At 44.2% G+C, this 15,465-nt stretch overlaps 1 protein-coding gene across 1 annotated transcript in view; it reads right to left on the bottom strand.

Moving 5' to 3' along the window:
• Positions 1 to 15,206, bottom strand: part of LOC139256197 (eukaryotic translation initiation factor 3 subunit E-A-like) — a 129,539-nt gene extending 114,333 nt beyond the window's left edge. Inside the window, exon 1 of the mRNA XM_070874161.1 lies at positions 15,077 to 15,206. Coding sequence (XP_070730262.1) covers positions 15,077 to 15,166 — 90 coding nt within the window. The 5' untranslated portion in view covers positions 15,167 to 15,206. The remainder of the gene's footprint in view (positions 1 to 15,076) is intronic.
• Between the last annotated feature and the right edge of the window lie 259 nt (positions 15,207 to 15,465).

Raw genomic sequence — 15,465 nt, 5'->3', positions numbered from 1 at the left:
AATAGGCGATGTGATTTCTCGGCGATCTCATGATCGCCCAAACAAAACGGAATTGAATGAAAAAAAAAAGCTTCCCTAGCAACGCATTACTGCGCATGTGCAGGTTGATTTTTTTTTCAGCTTGATGCTTCTTCCCACGTTTTGAGGTGTCAAGGGTCTTCACACATGCTCAGAAGCTCTGTGAGGGGGGGGGGGGGGGGGGAGAGAGAGAGAGAGAGAGAGAGAGAGAGAGAGAGAGAGAGAGAGAGAGAGAGAGAGAGAGAGAGAGAGAGAGAGCGCGAGAGAGCAGGTTATCTTAAGCTACTGAAAAAACAGATAAATTTAAAGATTGGAGGGAGCTGCAGGAAAGAGAAGGGCCAAACCCTTCAGCGAGGAGGCAAATGAGGCCCTAGTGAATAGTGTAAGCATGAGGTGGGAGGATCTGACACGGGGTGGGCATGGGAAAGCTCCACTCCGTGCATATCGGAGGATTTGGGCAGAGATTGCCAACGTGGTCACGTTGGCATCAAATGAAGCCCGGACACTGGACCAGTGCCGGAAAAGATGGAACAGTCTACTGGCGGCTGCAAGAGCGAGTTGAAATTTAAATTTGAAATCATCCATCTTTATTATTTAATGTTGTATGGAAAATCTAATTAGAATCTGCAATGTTATATCATAATCTTTAAGCATGACTAAGTAACTAAATTAGGATTAAATTATGATTACATTTATGCACCACAACATAAATTTGAATGTTACAGTATGAAATATCTTCCTATGCAACGTATTGCAATCTTGAAATGGAATTTATAAATCTGTCAGTCCTAAAGGTTTATTGCCAAATCCATCTGCTTATGCTGTGCAATGTTACCTTATCTATTACAGAAGAAGATTTCCAGCAACCAGCGGGAGCAACGCAGGACGGGCAGGGGCTGTGCCATGCTGCAGTCACTCACCGCCTACAAGGGGCCAGAAAGCCATTCGGTCACAACCCGTGGTGTGGCCGAACCCACCCTAGAGTCACGTGAGTAAAGAGAACTGTGCATTGTGCAATGTGTGAATCAATAGTAAATATTTGTTACGCGCATAATCCTCTGCAATGATACTTTAATATGATATATAATTGAGTTATACTATTGAGATGTACTATTGATCTTCAAATGAGGTCATGTTCGGCCTGGTGACCGCTTGTGCATATGGGCTAATGGTAATGTTTTGAGTTCTTAATTGAGATGAATTGATTTGCATTGTTAAACGTTGTTTATAACTTCCATTTGTCTTTCAAAGGTCAACAAGTACTGATGGAGTCAACAGACACGTCCACTGACCAATCGGGACACTCCCAGGAGGACGAGCCATTGCAGACTCCTGCTGGGAGAGGGAGAGGGAGAGGGGATTTTTTTTGTGGGGGAAAAACAACCTGCGGCCATCCCTTTTGAGACAGATGAGGCACCGGTACCAAGCGGTGTGCAGGTGGTGACGCCAAGGCGTATGACATTGCACACGCTGACTCCACGGCGGTCCAGTCAGCGTGAAATGCACTCGCCTGCCACGGAGGACCAGATAGAGAGCTTACTTTCCCTGAGCAGGGAGACGGTCACGACCTTATCCAGGTGTTCGTAGGTTTCTCAACAATTGGAGCCAGTTCTCCACATCCTGGAGTGAGTTCTGCTCGCGCTTCTCCAGCTGGTCTTCTGAGCAGTCACAGACTGCTCGGGAGACGTTGGAGGTGATCAGGGAGCAGACAGCCGCAACAAATGCCCTACGACACGCGTTGCTGGCTGGACACGACGCTGCACCAAAGGTGTCGTGTCCGCTTGCAGCGAGACCCCCAAGCACACAAGCGAGTACAGAGGACACAATTCCTCCTAACTCGGAAGTAGAGCCTGAGGCTTCTGCTTCCGCTCCGTTACCTCCATCACGGCAGGAAGTCTTGCCGTCCAACTCTGCATGATGTCGTGGTGTCGGTCTGCGGAGACCAAAACAGGCGGGTGGGGTGCGAAAGGATCTGGAGGTAAACGTGGCCGCAGGTAGGGAGGGGGGAGTGCTTCTCAATAGTTCACTTGTTCTAAAATGTTCACTTTCCATTCTTACTGAAATGGCCACTTGTTAGCCTGACTGAAATGGCCACTTGTTCTTTAAAATGTTCAATTTCTTCTAACGTTTTGGGGATTTTGAGGGAAGGGTTGGTTGGTGCGGGGGATGGGGGTTTCGGGGGAGGGTGTTGTTCATTAGTTCTTTAAAAAGAATTGTTTCTTAATAAAAAAAAATTTACACAACTTTTGTACCTTCTCTCTTACTTAAGTTTTACAACGTACAGTTTTTCATGCATATTTGTTTCTTTATTCGGTTTCCCCACGGAAATGAAACTTTTTGTTTAAAGGTAACTGTATTTGAATGTTTGAATATCAACAATAATAGTTCATGCGAAGGGTTCATGAATGAGCTGCTAACGCAAAAGCTTAGTGGCCGTGTAACTGCCACTGGCTACTGGTCTTCGGGAAGGGTGTGATGGTACCAGTGCTAGATCGCCATGGTGATTAAGTTCCCCGATGCCCTCGCCCGCATCCTCTCCCACCTGTCCCAAGAATATTAAATATCTTCACTATGTAAAAGCTATTTACTAAATAATTCCAATATATGAGATCTATTTAGCATAAATAAGTTGATAATAGCCATTTATATTCCCTGTCCCAAATTTCTGAGGACAATTTGCTTCAATTTTACTCTCTAAATAACTCAATTAATTCTCCACCCTTCCTCAGAAGCTAAAAATGGTGTCCGTAGTTCTCATTTCCCTCTCTAAGGCCCTGAAAAAGCAACTATTTTTGAGCACTCTTTTGAGCCTTGCATTAGCCCAGCGAAGTGCATACTAGGTGCCGAAACTTGGGATGGGCCTTCTGTGAGCGATCAAAGTGGAAACTTGGGGGCCTATTTTTCCGGCGATGTTTTGGGCCTAGTTTCCACTTTTTGCTCAAAATGGGCGATAGAGGTCCGTTTTGGGCGATAGACGGGCCTTAGATAGGTAATGTGAAGTGTACAGTCTAGCCCCTTGTTTTTGTATTCAATGCCCCTAGTTAAAGTCAATTGTCATATATGTTTTAATTGCCTTATCAACATCCCTGCAACCTGAAAGGATGTGTGACTTATGCACCCCAGAAGTCAGATATATTTTTCTGTAGTGGTTAACCTACTAGCATGTTATTTCTGCAGCTGTTCTAACATTATGAACAGGAGGCGGCCATTCAGACCCTCGAGCTTATCAATCAGATTATGTCTAAACTGCAACTCAACTCCATTTATCCGCCTTTGCTCCATATTCCTTAAAACACTTAATTAACAAATATCTATCAATCTCAGTCTTGAAAATGTCAAATTTGACCCACTGCGGCAAAAACACGGTTGGCGGGATCTTCGGGCACCTTTTTGTGGCGGCGCTTCCATGTACCTCCAAGAGAGGAGCGCTGACATGCAATGCCACGGATTGCGTTACTGTCATACTTTCGACTCTTTCCGGACCCATACTCTGCGCCCAGAATCTTCCATCCCGAGCTCTCCGCACTCTTTTACCCCCTCCCCCAAGTCCCTGACCTCCTCTCTCCGCACCCTCAGATTCCTCTAATTCTCCTCTCCTCTCCTCTCCTCTCCTCTCCTCTCCTCTCCTCTCCTCTCCTCTCCTCTCCTCTCCTCTCCTCTCCTCTCCTCTCCAGCTTGGACCTAGTGACGGGCCTTATTCTACAAAGTTCAGGAAAGCATGGCCCATGCTACACTGCAGCCGCAACTATGGGGATATGGCGCATGCGTGACCGGACCTCGGTGACAGCACACATGCGTAGAAGATGTGCAAAAAGGGGCAGGGCCGACCTTGAATATTCACCCCTCAATCAATGCAACAAAGTGATTATTTGGTCATTATCACATTACTGTTTGTGGGAGCTTGCCGAGCTCAAATTGGCTGCTGTGTTTCCTACATTACAACAGTGATGACACTTCAAAAGTGCTTCATTGACTGTAAAGCACTTTACATAGGATATATGACACAGAAACAGGTCATTCAGCCCAATCAGTCCATACCAGCATTTATGCTCTACTCGAGCCTCCTCCCATCTTTCCTCATCTATTTCTATCAGCAGAACCCTCTATTCCCTTCTCCCTCATATGCTTGTCTAGTCTCCTCTTAAATGCATCTATACTATTCGCTTCAACCACTCCGTGTGGTCACGAGTTCCACATTCTCACCACTCCTAGCATAAAGAAGTTTCTTCTGAATTTCCTATTGGATTTCTTGGTGGCTATCTTATATTGATAGTCTCAAGTTATGCTCTTCTCCAAAAGTGGAAACATTCTCTCCTATCCACTATCAAAACCTTTCATACTTTTAAAAAGGTCGCTCCTCTTTCTTTTTTCAAAAGAAAAAGAAAAGAGACACAGCTTGTTCATCCTTTCCCAATACATATACCTTTCGCATTTCTGGCATCACCCTCGTAAATCTTTTCTGCACCCTATCCAGTGCCTCTACATCCTTTTTATAACATAGCGACCAGAACTGTATGCAGTACTCCAAGTGTGGTGTGTAACCAAGGTTCGATACAGGTTTAGCATAACTTCTCTACTTTTCAATTCTATAGCTCTAGAAATAAACCCTAGTGCTTGGTTTGCTTTTTTTATGGCTTGGGAACCTGTGTCGCAACTTTTAGTGATTTGTACTCCAAGATCCCTTGTTCCTCTCCCCCACCTGGACTTGCACCCTCCAAGTAATGATTAACCTCCCTATTCTTCCTTAAATGTAATACCTGACATTTATCTGTGTTGAACTTCATTTTCCAATTATATGCCCATTCTGCAAGTTTATTATTGTTCTCCTCTAATTTGTTGCAATCTTCCTCAGTATTGACTATCCCCACCACTTTCTCCGCACCCCCCCCCACCCCACCCCCCCAAAAAAAATGTGTTATTGATAGAGAATTCAAACAGGCTGCATTCAGACAGGTCAAAGCTGCTACATGCATGTTGCATTAAGTTATCAATCAACTTGACATTTTAGGACCTTTGGGTAGCGAGCCAATTAAAAGTTAACAGATTATTAATTGAGCCAATAAGGTCAAAGAAGGAGAGTTCTTTTCTGTAAACTGATCAGGTATACAAACAGCCATTTTGGCCATGTGGTCTCAGAAGGACAAAGGCCTGGCTTAAAGCCAAGAGCTTATTGCTGCTGCCAGAATAAAGTTACATTAAAACTACAATCGGAGTTCGCATTTCATTGGAAATTAAGAGATCTAACAATTTTGGCGTCACGAACACGATCGCTGAGGGAAGAAACTGAATTTTGGACATCGGACCTACATACTGAAGTAAGGATGCCTCTTTATAAAAGTCCTGTCAAAAGTCTAAATTCGCCCCCCCTTTTACGCGATTCCGAAAGCCACTGGTTTGCGAACCCTCCGGTTGGTAGTCGGCTCGAGGTCCCATAGACGTCTAACTTCGGCGGTGTGTTAGTTAATTAATCACCGACCCACTGATCGGTTGGAAAGCCTACGACTCGAGACCCCAGTAAACAAATCAGTATTATGGCAGCAGGAGATAAGAGCAAAGAATTGCCTACAACTGTTAAATGCGGGTGGGCCCCACCTGAGGTTTCGATAGATGAAATCCTCGAACAGTTGAAAGAATACAGAGCAACAATTCAACTTATCTAAAACCTGTATTAAGATCAAACAAAAATACGGTACCTCCAAAGGACAATGGTCCTTGGACGAGATTAAAAGGGTCTGGGGAAAAACGACCGGTATGAAAAATAAAGAGCGAACTAGATGGTCCCTAGCCGTTATGGGACAAATCCGAAAGCGGAATGAAATTATAATGCATTCCCAACATGATCGAGAACTGACCAGTACAAAGGACCAATTGCAAGCTGTTTGTGCACAGCTGCGACAGAAAAGACTTGAACTTGAAAAATCAGAAGTGGAAGTTAAAGATCTTAAAGGTGAAATTAAAGAATGGAAAAAATCATTTGGTCAAGAGACAGTAATAGAAAAAGGAAAATGTATCGGTCAATTCCCAGGGTACCCATGTTTGGATAAATTAAAAGCGCAAACCTGAAGACACAACCAAGGAATAGATACGGATTCTGAATCCTCTGATGAGACAGGGTCGGATGACGATGAATTAGGGGTGCGCTTTGCCCCGTTTAAAAAAAGACGGTTGTAGTCAAATCAGAAGAGACTGCGGATGAGGGCGGAACCAAAAAAACAAGGAAAAGGGTGTATGCAGAATACTTATTTCATGATCCGGCAGACCAAGAGAAAATTGATAAATGGTCCAAGGAATTGCCCAATCCAAAGAAAGGGGGAGTGAAAACGTGGGACCAATTGGACCGCTTAAGAAAATATACCAACTTCATCCCTGGGATGGAGTGCAAATTTTGACCATAATGGTGCCAAAAACACAGGGAAGCAAATTGCACGACAAGGTAGAAGTTGTTTTGGGGCAGGATGAGCAAGAATTAAACGCAGGATGGGAGGCGATTAAACACTGGCTGCAAGCCTTCAGTCCAGCTAAGACAGATTGGGGAAAAATTGCAGCCTGCCAACAGAAAGGAACACAGAGGAGGTCCTGGAGTATGACGAGCGGTTTAGATGCACGTGGCTAGAACATTGGGGTATGAATAATACGGATGGGGAAATGGATGAACAAGTGTTTGGACCCCTGAAAGCAGCTTTCGTGGCAGGTCTAAAGCCAGAACTGTCCAAAATGCTTAAGATAGTGTTACCGGACTGGGAAGGTGGATCGATGTAACTGATTAGATCGGGATATGGGAGCTAAAGTCCGAGCTGTACAGGTTATGGGATGGAAATCCCAGGATTCCGATAAACAGTCATTAGGAAAATTACCCGGAAAATGTCATTATTGTGGGAAAGAAGGTCACTGGGCCAAGACGTGCAGGGCAAAACAGCAAGGTCGTGGCCAGGGAAGAGGACGCAGCCAGGGATACAATTCAGCCAACAAACCAGGCTTGTCACAAGATAATGACCTCATAGAAGCATTTAAGTGACTGACAATACAACAGAAGGAGTTACTTGGGATAGCAAAAAACAATTAGAGCCCACCCTGGCCCTCCTCCTCGGACTAATACAACAAAGGGAAGATGGGCTATATATAACTGAGGGTGGGCGATAAGGATGTGGACTGTCTTTTAGACACAGGGGCGGAATTAACATGCTTACCCCTACAATATGGAGGCTCTTTGCCGTTGGATGGTAGGGCATGTACAGCCTATGGAGTTGGGGGCCATAAAATGGAAATTAAAAGGACACCACCGGTACTTATAACCACACCAGTCTGGATAGGCCCAGTAGATCAACCCCTTTTGGGAATGGACGTTCTAATCCAAGTAGATTCATCGCTGCATTTTGAGGATGGTCAGGTGACATGGTCAATTAGAACTTTGAAGAAAGAAGAATTGAAGGAACACCCGATATGGGCTAAAGATAAGAATGATTGTGGCCTACTCCAGATGGAGCCTGCGTCATTTACCGGGACCAAGCCTCCATGCACTAAACAGTATCCCATCAGTCCAACTGCCATCGCGGGAATTTTACCGGTTATTCAGCAATTGGAGAAACAAGGGGTGCTTATTAAAACACATAGCTCCTCCAATAGCCCCGTGTGGCCGGTACAGAAATCTAATGAGACTTGGCGTTTGACTGTCGATTATAGGAAAGCTAACCAGTGTATTGATCAAAAAGCTCCTTTGGTCGCAGATCCCTCCACCATTTTTAATGCCCTCAAACCGGAACATAAATATTTCTCGGTTATAGATATGGCCAATGGATTTTGGTCGGTGCCTCTGGCACCGGAGGTTCGACAGTGGTTTGCTTTCACGGTCCAAGGACAACAGTATACTTGGACCTGGTTACCGCAGGGTTTCCACAACACCCCTACGGTATTCCACATGGCTTTACAAAGCCATTTGCGAGAATTACCTCCCCTGTCATCCACAGTCATCCAATATGTAGACGATATCCTGCTAGCTTCAAACACAAAAGAACAACATGAACAAGATTTACGAGCTTTGCTGGACCACCTTTGGCTGAAAGGACATAAAGCCAGCATCGACAAAGCTCAAATATCCCAAGAGGGTGTATACCTGGGACAAAAGATTTCACAAAGAGAGAACTTACCCAGGATAGAACTGCAGCCATTCGGGCTGCTAAAAAACCCACCCTATTCAGGAACTACGGTCTTTTTTGGGATTGTGTAACTTTAACAGAAATTGGATTGACTCCTTCACACAACTTGCTCAGCCATTGAATGATATTTTAAAGAGGAAACGTGCCTCTAAAGAAGCCATCACCCTCACTAAGGAACAGCAAGAGGCCTTCCCGAGTTTGAAAAAGGCTGTGTGTTCGGCACCGGCTCTGGGAATCCCCGACAGTGGTAAGCCATTTACCCTGTTTGTCCATGAGAAAGAAGGATACATGACAGCTACACTGACAAGAACATGGGAATCGGCAAAGACCTATTGGCTATTATTCGGCAAAACTGGATGCAGTAGCCCTCGGATGGGGAAGTTGCCCAAGGGCCATGGAAGCTACATGTCGAGCGGTAATGATCACTGCGGGTCTAGTCTCGACCAAAAGCTGATTGTCAAGTGTCCCCACACCGTACATGCTTTGTTGTCTATGACTAGAATGTCTCAAGTGACGGCAGCTAGATGGACCCGCTGGACAGCAGTTTTGGAAGCTCCTAATTTCCATATCATCCGGGCCAGCCCGGTTAATCCCACAACTATGCTCCCGATGTCAGAATCGAGGGAGCAAGAGGGGGGAGAATGTGAAGAGCATGACTGTGTGGAGATTTTAAAAGAAACAGAAGAAGCAGCCTTAGCAGCAGAGGAGCCTCTGCACAACCCAGACCTCATCCTCTTTACAGATGGTTCCTCCTTTGTTGACAATGGTACCAGAAAAGCAGGATGGGCAGTTACAACCTTATATGAGGTAGAGGCAAAAGTATGTTTACCCTCAGAAACGTCAGCACAACAGGCCGAGTTACAGGCCTTTCAAAAGCATGTCGAATAGCAGAAGGACAGTCAGCTAATGTCTACACAGATTCACGTTATGCTTTTGGAGTCGTTCACGACTTTGGTCTGTTATGGCGGAAAAGAGGATTCCTCACTGCTGCTGGTACACCTATCCGAAATGGAAAAGAAGTCCGAGACTTACTAGAGGCCATACAATTACCTCAGGAAGTGTCAATCCTGAAGTGTAAGGCCCATACCAAGGAAGCAGCTAAAGATGCCGCCTCACAGGGCATTTCCCCCAGAAGAACCAACACAGATGTGCAGATTGAAAGCCATCAGGACTCTGACACGAGACCTTCAAACAATGCAAGGCGAGTGCTCCCGAGAGGAAAAATGGACATGGATTGAGGCAGGAATTAAGCTATGTGAAGATGGTGTCTGGAGACAAAGAGTTACCGACAAGCCAGTCGCACCACAAGCGCTTCTGCCTTTTTTAGCCCAACAGATCCACTCGTGGGGACATTTGGCCTCACAACAGATGATGGCACGGTTCCAGAAAAGCTGGTGGGGTCGGGGATTTAACATGCCCAGCTGGTAACAGACCGCTGTGTGGTCTGCCAGAAAAATAATTCTGGACCCATCGCAGTAATGCCCCAACTGAGGCCTCCTGCCCGTCTGACCATTCCAGCATCTGCAGGTTGATTATATATCTCTTCCTTTATGCCAAGGATACACTAACATTCTTGTCATGGTCGACAGATTCTCTAGATGGGTAGAAGCTGTCCCAACTAAAAGAGCTACAACCAATCACACTGCAAAGGTCTTGTGTAAGGATTACATTCCCCGATGGGGAGTCCCGAGTAGCATTGACTCAAATCAGGGAACACACTTCACAGGTGCTGTCTGCCAAGAAATCTGTAGGTTACTGAACATTACGTGGGATTTACACTGTCCTTATCATCCACAATCATCAGGACAATTAGAGCAAATGAATCGAACTCAAACAACGGCTTGCCAAATAGCACCAAGAAGGAACACCATGGCCCCAGGCACTACCAATAGTGCTATGTAGCATTAGGGCAACCCTGAACAGAACTACAGGTCTAAGCCCATTTGAAATTATAACAGGAAGACCCATGTCGCTGCCAGGAACTATTGATTTACGGAAAGCTGATGTTCACTTAATGAGTGACACTTTGTTATCATACTGTCAGAACCTAACCAATGCTATTAGTTCTGTTTCCCGACAGGTATCGGCAGCTTGGGGTAATCCACCCGAAGGAGGACACGACATCATCCCGGGAGTCTGGGTGTATGTGAAAAAGTTGCATAAAGAACCTTTGGGTGCCAAGTGGGAGGGACCTTATCAAGTGTTATTGACCACCCAAGCAGCTGTTAAAGTCCAAGGAAAGAAAGCCTGGATCCACACTTCACACATTAAACGAGCACCCGTAACTGAAGCTGAAATCTAATAAGGACAATTACTTTTTGCCAAAATGTATAAATTTACTGTATTACTGTAGGTATTCTAGGCATAGGCCTACTTCTTACTAGCCGACCCTCTGCACCAAAGGGAAATAGTAGGATCGCAAGGGAATTATAGTAACTGCTCCCGGAATTCTGAAAAGGGAGGTACTTGCGCCCTACTCAGAACTGAGTGTTGCACATATAAGCAACCCCCATCATTCACTTTGTGGAGTGGAGCCACTGAATGGCTAGGTTCAATCGGAACTTCATTGGTGGAAAGTTTAATTCTATTAGTTGTAAGTATTTTACTTTTATATTGTTTGTTTATGTTGATTAAATGTTGTTGCGACCAGGCAGCTGCAGCCCCGCAGGAGAGACACCTTGCAGGTCCCAGCAGACCGTCTGTCAGTGGCACAGGGGTATGTTATGCTTAAGGGAAGGTTGTTTACTGGTTGAATTAAGATATTGATTTGGATTAAATTGGAATAAGGTTAATCAACCTACTAAAACCAGACTTCCATTGTGGCCACGATGGAACTTGGGTTGGTGTAAATTTGTGTGGAAGCTACTAGTCCGGACATGTGGCGAAACACATCAACAAATTTTAGAAGGAAACGCTATTAACATGTATGAAATTATTTTGTAGAATGTTTAACCAGTGATAGCTGATGTTTTATGATTCAGTTTGAGAAAGAATCAAAGGGGGGATTGATAGAGAATTCAAACAGGCTGCATTCAGACAGGCTGTGAAAATTCACAGACCCCAAGTCAAAGCTGCTACGTGCAACTCAGCATGTTGCATTAAGTCATCAATCAACTTGACATTTTAGGACCTTTGGGTAGCGAGCCAATTAAAGGTTAACAGACTATTAATTGAGCCAATGTCAAAGAAGGTGAGTTCTTTTCTGTAAACTGATCAGGTATATAAACAGCCATTTTGGCCATGTGGTCTCAGAAGGACAAAGGCCTGGCTTAAAGCCAAGAGCTTGTTGCTGCTGCCAGAATAAAGTTACATTAAAACTACAATCGGAGTTCACATTTCATTGGAAATTAAGAGATCTAACAGGTATCATCCGCAAATTTAGAAATTGTGTTTTTAATTCCAAAGTCTGTCATTAATGTAAATTGTGAACAGTGATTCCAGCACTGATCCTTGTGGAACACCACTACACACCTTCTGCCACTGCAAATAGCTACCCTTTACTCCCATTCTCTGCTTTGTCTTGAAGCCAGTTAGCAATCCATTCTGCTACTTGTTCCCTGACTCCACATTCTCTGACCTTGCTCATCTGTCTATTATGAGGTACCGTATCGAAGGCCTTTTTAAAAAATCTAGATAAATTACATATCCTGCATTATCATTGTCTATTCTCTCTGTTGCCTCTTCAAAAAATTCAATAAGGTTGGTCAAACAAGACTTTCCCATTCGAAATCCATGCTGACTATTTAGTATGACTTTTGGTTTCTAGATGTTCTTCTACTTTCTCCTTTTGTAGGGATTCCATTATTTTTCCTACCACCAATGTTAAGCTGACTGGTCTACAATTCCCTGGCCATGTTCTATTCCTCTTCTTAAATTACGTTAGCTATCCGCCAGTCCTCTTGACATTACACCTTTTTCTAACGAATTATTAAATGTCTACAAATGACTCATCACTTTCCTAGATTCTTTTAAAATGTGTGGGTTCAATCCATGGGGTTTTATCCTTGAGTTTTTTTTTTAATTTTAAATGCACATCTCATCATCCAATGTCATGTCCACCTGTTCGATCTCCCTGGTAAATACTGAAGCAAAATAATTATTTAATATTTCTATCATCTCGATCGTTACCTGTGGTATTGTCCGGTCAATCCTTTAACAACCCTATTCCAATCTGAACCTTCCTTTTTTAATTGATATGCCTATAAAATATTTTACTACTTTGTTTTATGTTCCTTGACAATTTAATTTAATAGTTCCTCTTTGCCTTCCAATTGTTTTTTTGACTTCTCTCCTAATCTCTTCATATTTTCCCAGATCATGCACTGCCCTGCTGTCTTTGTACTTAATAAGAACATAAGAAATAGGAGCAGAAGTAGGCCATACGGCCCCTCGAGCCTGCTCCGCCATTTAATAAGATCATGGCTGATCTGATCATGGACTCAACTCCACTTCCTGCCCGTTCCCCATAACCCCTTATCGTTTAAGATACTGTCTATTTCTGTCTTAAATTTATTCAATGTCCCAGCTTCCACAGCTCTGAGGCAGCAAATTCCACAGATTAACAACCCTCAGGCTCCTCATCTCTATTTTAAATGGGCAGCCCCTTATTCTAAGATCATGCCCTCTAGTCTCCCTTATCAGTGGAAACATCCTCTCTGCATCCACCTTGTCAAGCCCCCTCATAATCTATGTTTCAATAAGATCACCCGTTATTCTTCTGAATTCCAATGAGTAGAGGCCCAACCTACTCAACCTTTCCTCATAAGTCAATCCCTTCATCCCTGAAATCAACCTATTGAACCTTCTCTGAACTGCCTCCAAAACAAGTATATCCTTTCGTAAATATGGAAATCAAAACTGCACGCAGTATTCCAGGTGTGGTCTCGCCAATACCTTATATAGCTGTAGCAAGACTTCCCTGCTTTTATACTCCATCCCCTTTGCAATAAAGGCCAAGATTCCATTGCCCTTCCTGATCACTTGCTGTACTTGCATACTATCCTTTTGTGTTTCATGCACAAGTACTCCCAGGTCCCACTGTACTGCAGCACTTTGCAATCTTTCTCCATTAAAATAATAACTTGCTCTTTGATTTTTTTTTCTGCCAAAGTGCATGAGCTCACAATTTCCAATATTATACTCCATCTGCCAAATTTTTCCCCACTCACTTAGCCTATGTCCTTTTGCAGATTTTGTGTGTCCTCCTCACACATTGCTTTTCCTCCCATCTTTGTATCGTCAGCAAACTTGGCTACGTTACACTCAGTCCCTTCTTCCAAGTCATTTATATTGATTGTAAATAGTTGGGGTCCCAGCACTTATCCCTGCAGCACCCCACTAGTTACTGTTTGCCAACCAGAGAATGAACCATTTATCCCAACTCTCTCTTTTCTGTTAGTTAGCTAATCCTCTATCCATGCTCATATATTACCCCCAACCCTGTTAACTTTTATCTTGTGCAGGAACCTTTTATGTGGCACCTTGTCAAATGCCTTCTGGAAGTCCAAATACACCATATCCACTGGTTCCCCTTTATTCACCCTGTTTGTTACATCTTCAAAATACTCCAGCAAATTTGTCAAACATGACTTCCCCTTCATAAATCCATGCTGATTCTGCCTGACCGAATTTTGCTTTTCCAAATGTCCTGCTACTGCTTCTTTAATAATGGACTCCAACATTTTCCCAACTACAGGTGTTAGGCTAACTGGTCTATAGTTTCCTGCTTTTTGCCTGCCTCCATTTTTTAATAGGGGCATTACATTTGCAGTTTTCCAATCTGCTGGGACCTCACCAGAATCCAGGGAATTTTGGTAAATTACAACCAATGCATCCACAATCCCTGCCGCTACTTTTCTTAAGAACCTAGCATGCAAGCCATCAGGTCCAGAGGATTTATCTGTCTTCAGTCCCATTATTTTACTAAGTACCACCTCCTTAGTGATTGTGATTGTGTTAAGTTGCTCCCCCTATAGCACCTAGACTATCCAGTCAGAATATTGTCCTCTACTGTAAAGACAGATACAAAATATTTGTTCAGAGTTTCTGCCATCTCCATGTTCCCCATTACTAATTCCCCACTCTCATCTTCTAAGAACCAACATTTACTTTAGCCACCTTTTTCCTTTTTATATACCTATCGAAACTCTTGCTATCTGTTTTTATATTTTGTGCTAGTTTACTTTCACAGTCTATCTTTCCTTTCTTAAATCATCTTTTTAGTCATTCTTTGCTGGCTTTTAAAAGCTTCCCAGTCTTCTGTCCTCGCACTAGTTTTGGTCACTCACTTTGTATGCCCTTATTTTTAATTGGATACTGTCCTTTATTTCTTCCTCTTTCCTTACCCTCAATTGTTCCCTTATGGTTTTATTCGTCCATGGAGTGGGTGAATAAAGACGCTTTGGGTAATCCAGTGGTCTAAAAGGCACCATATAAATGCAAGTCTTTTAAGGTTTTTAAAATGACACTATTTGAAGCGCAGGAGAGTTCTTCCCTGTGCCATGTCCATATTTATCCCTCAAACAACATTAATAAAACACATTATGTGGTTATCAAATTGCTGTTTGCGGGATCTTGCTGTGCGAAAATTGAGTGGGCGATGAATGGGGGAAGAAGCTGCAATAAAATGTCTCCCAAACACAGTCGATGCCTTCACTCCAGTGCGGGTCACGGGGTGGAGCGGAGGGAAGATTGGAAACGCTGCTCCCGGGTAGACTGATCTCGGCGAGAGAGGCAGAACCTCACCCCAGGGCTTTCCACAAAGCCACGGGCTGAAGGTAAGCGCTCAATCCAGGCCCAGGAGGCCCACTTCACGTGCGGCCGCCGACAGGCCCTGGGACACGGTGAGGGGCCGGTGCAGGCCCCCGAGAGGCGGTTCTGTACGGGGCGGAGGGCCCCTCCATTACCTCTTTAACCGACAGGAACTCGAGCAGCGGGAAAACCAGGTGCCGGTCCAAGAAATTGGCGATCCGCATCGTCAGGTCGTAGTCCGCCATCTTGGCAAAAGAAGGTTGTAAACCGGCGCAACTTTATTAACAGCGTCTGTCAGCGGACACGCCCGCCCCCCGCCGCCCATTGGTCCATCCGTCCTGCATCTCCCTGTCACTCAAAGCCTGCTGCTGCTGGTACAAAGCAAGGTTTGTATCGTTCAACACACAGCTGTGTGAGGGCCTTTCAGCTCATCTTCACTCAACAACTTGTATTGATACAACGCCTTTAACGTAGTAAAACGTCTCAAGGCGCTTCACAGGAGCGTAAATCAGTCAATAGTCAACACGTAGCCACATAAGGAGAA

This window comes from Pristiophorus japonicus, chromosome 1 (assembly GCF_044704955.1).
Source record: "Pristiophorus japonicus isolate sPriJap1 chromosome 1, sPriJap1.hap1, whole genome shotgun sequence".
Lineage (NCBI taxonomy): Eukaryota > Metazoa > Chordata > Chondrichthyes > Pristiophoridae > Pristiophorus > Pristiophorus japonicus.
Note: the sequence above shows the minus strand (reverse complement) of the source record. Positions and strands in the feature narration are given on the sequence as shown.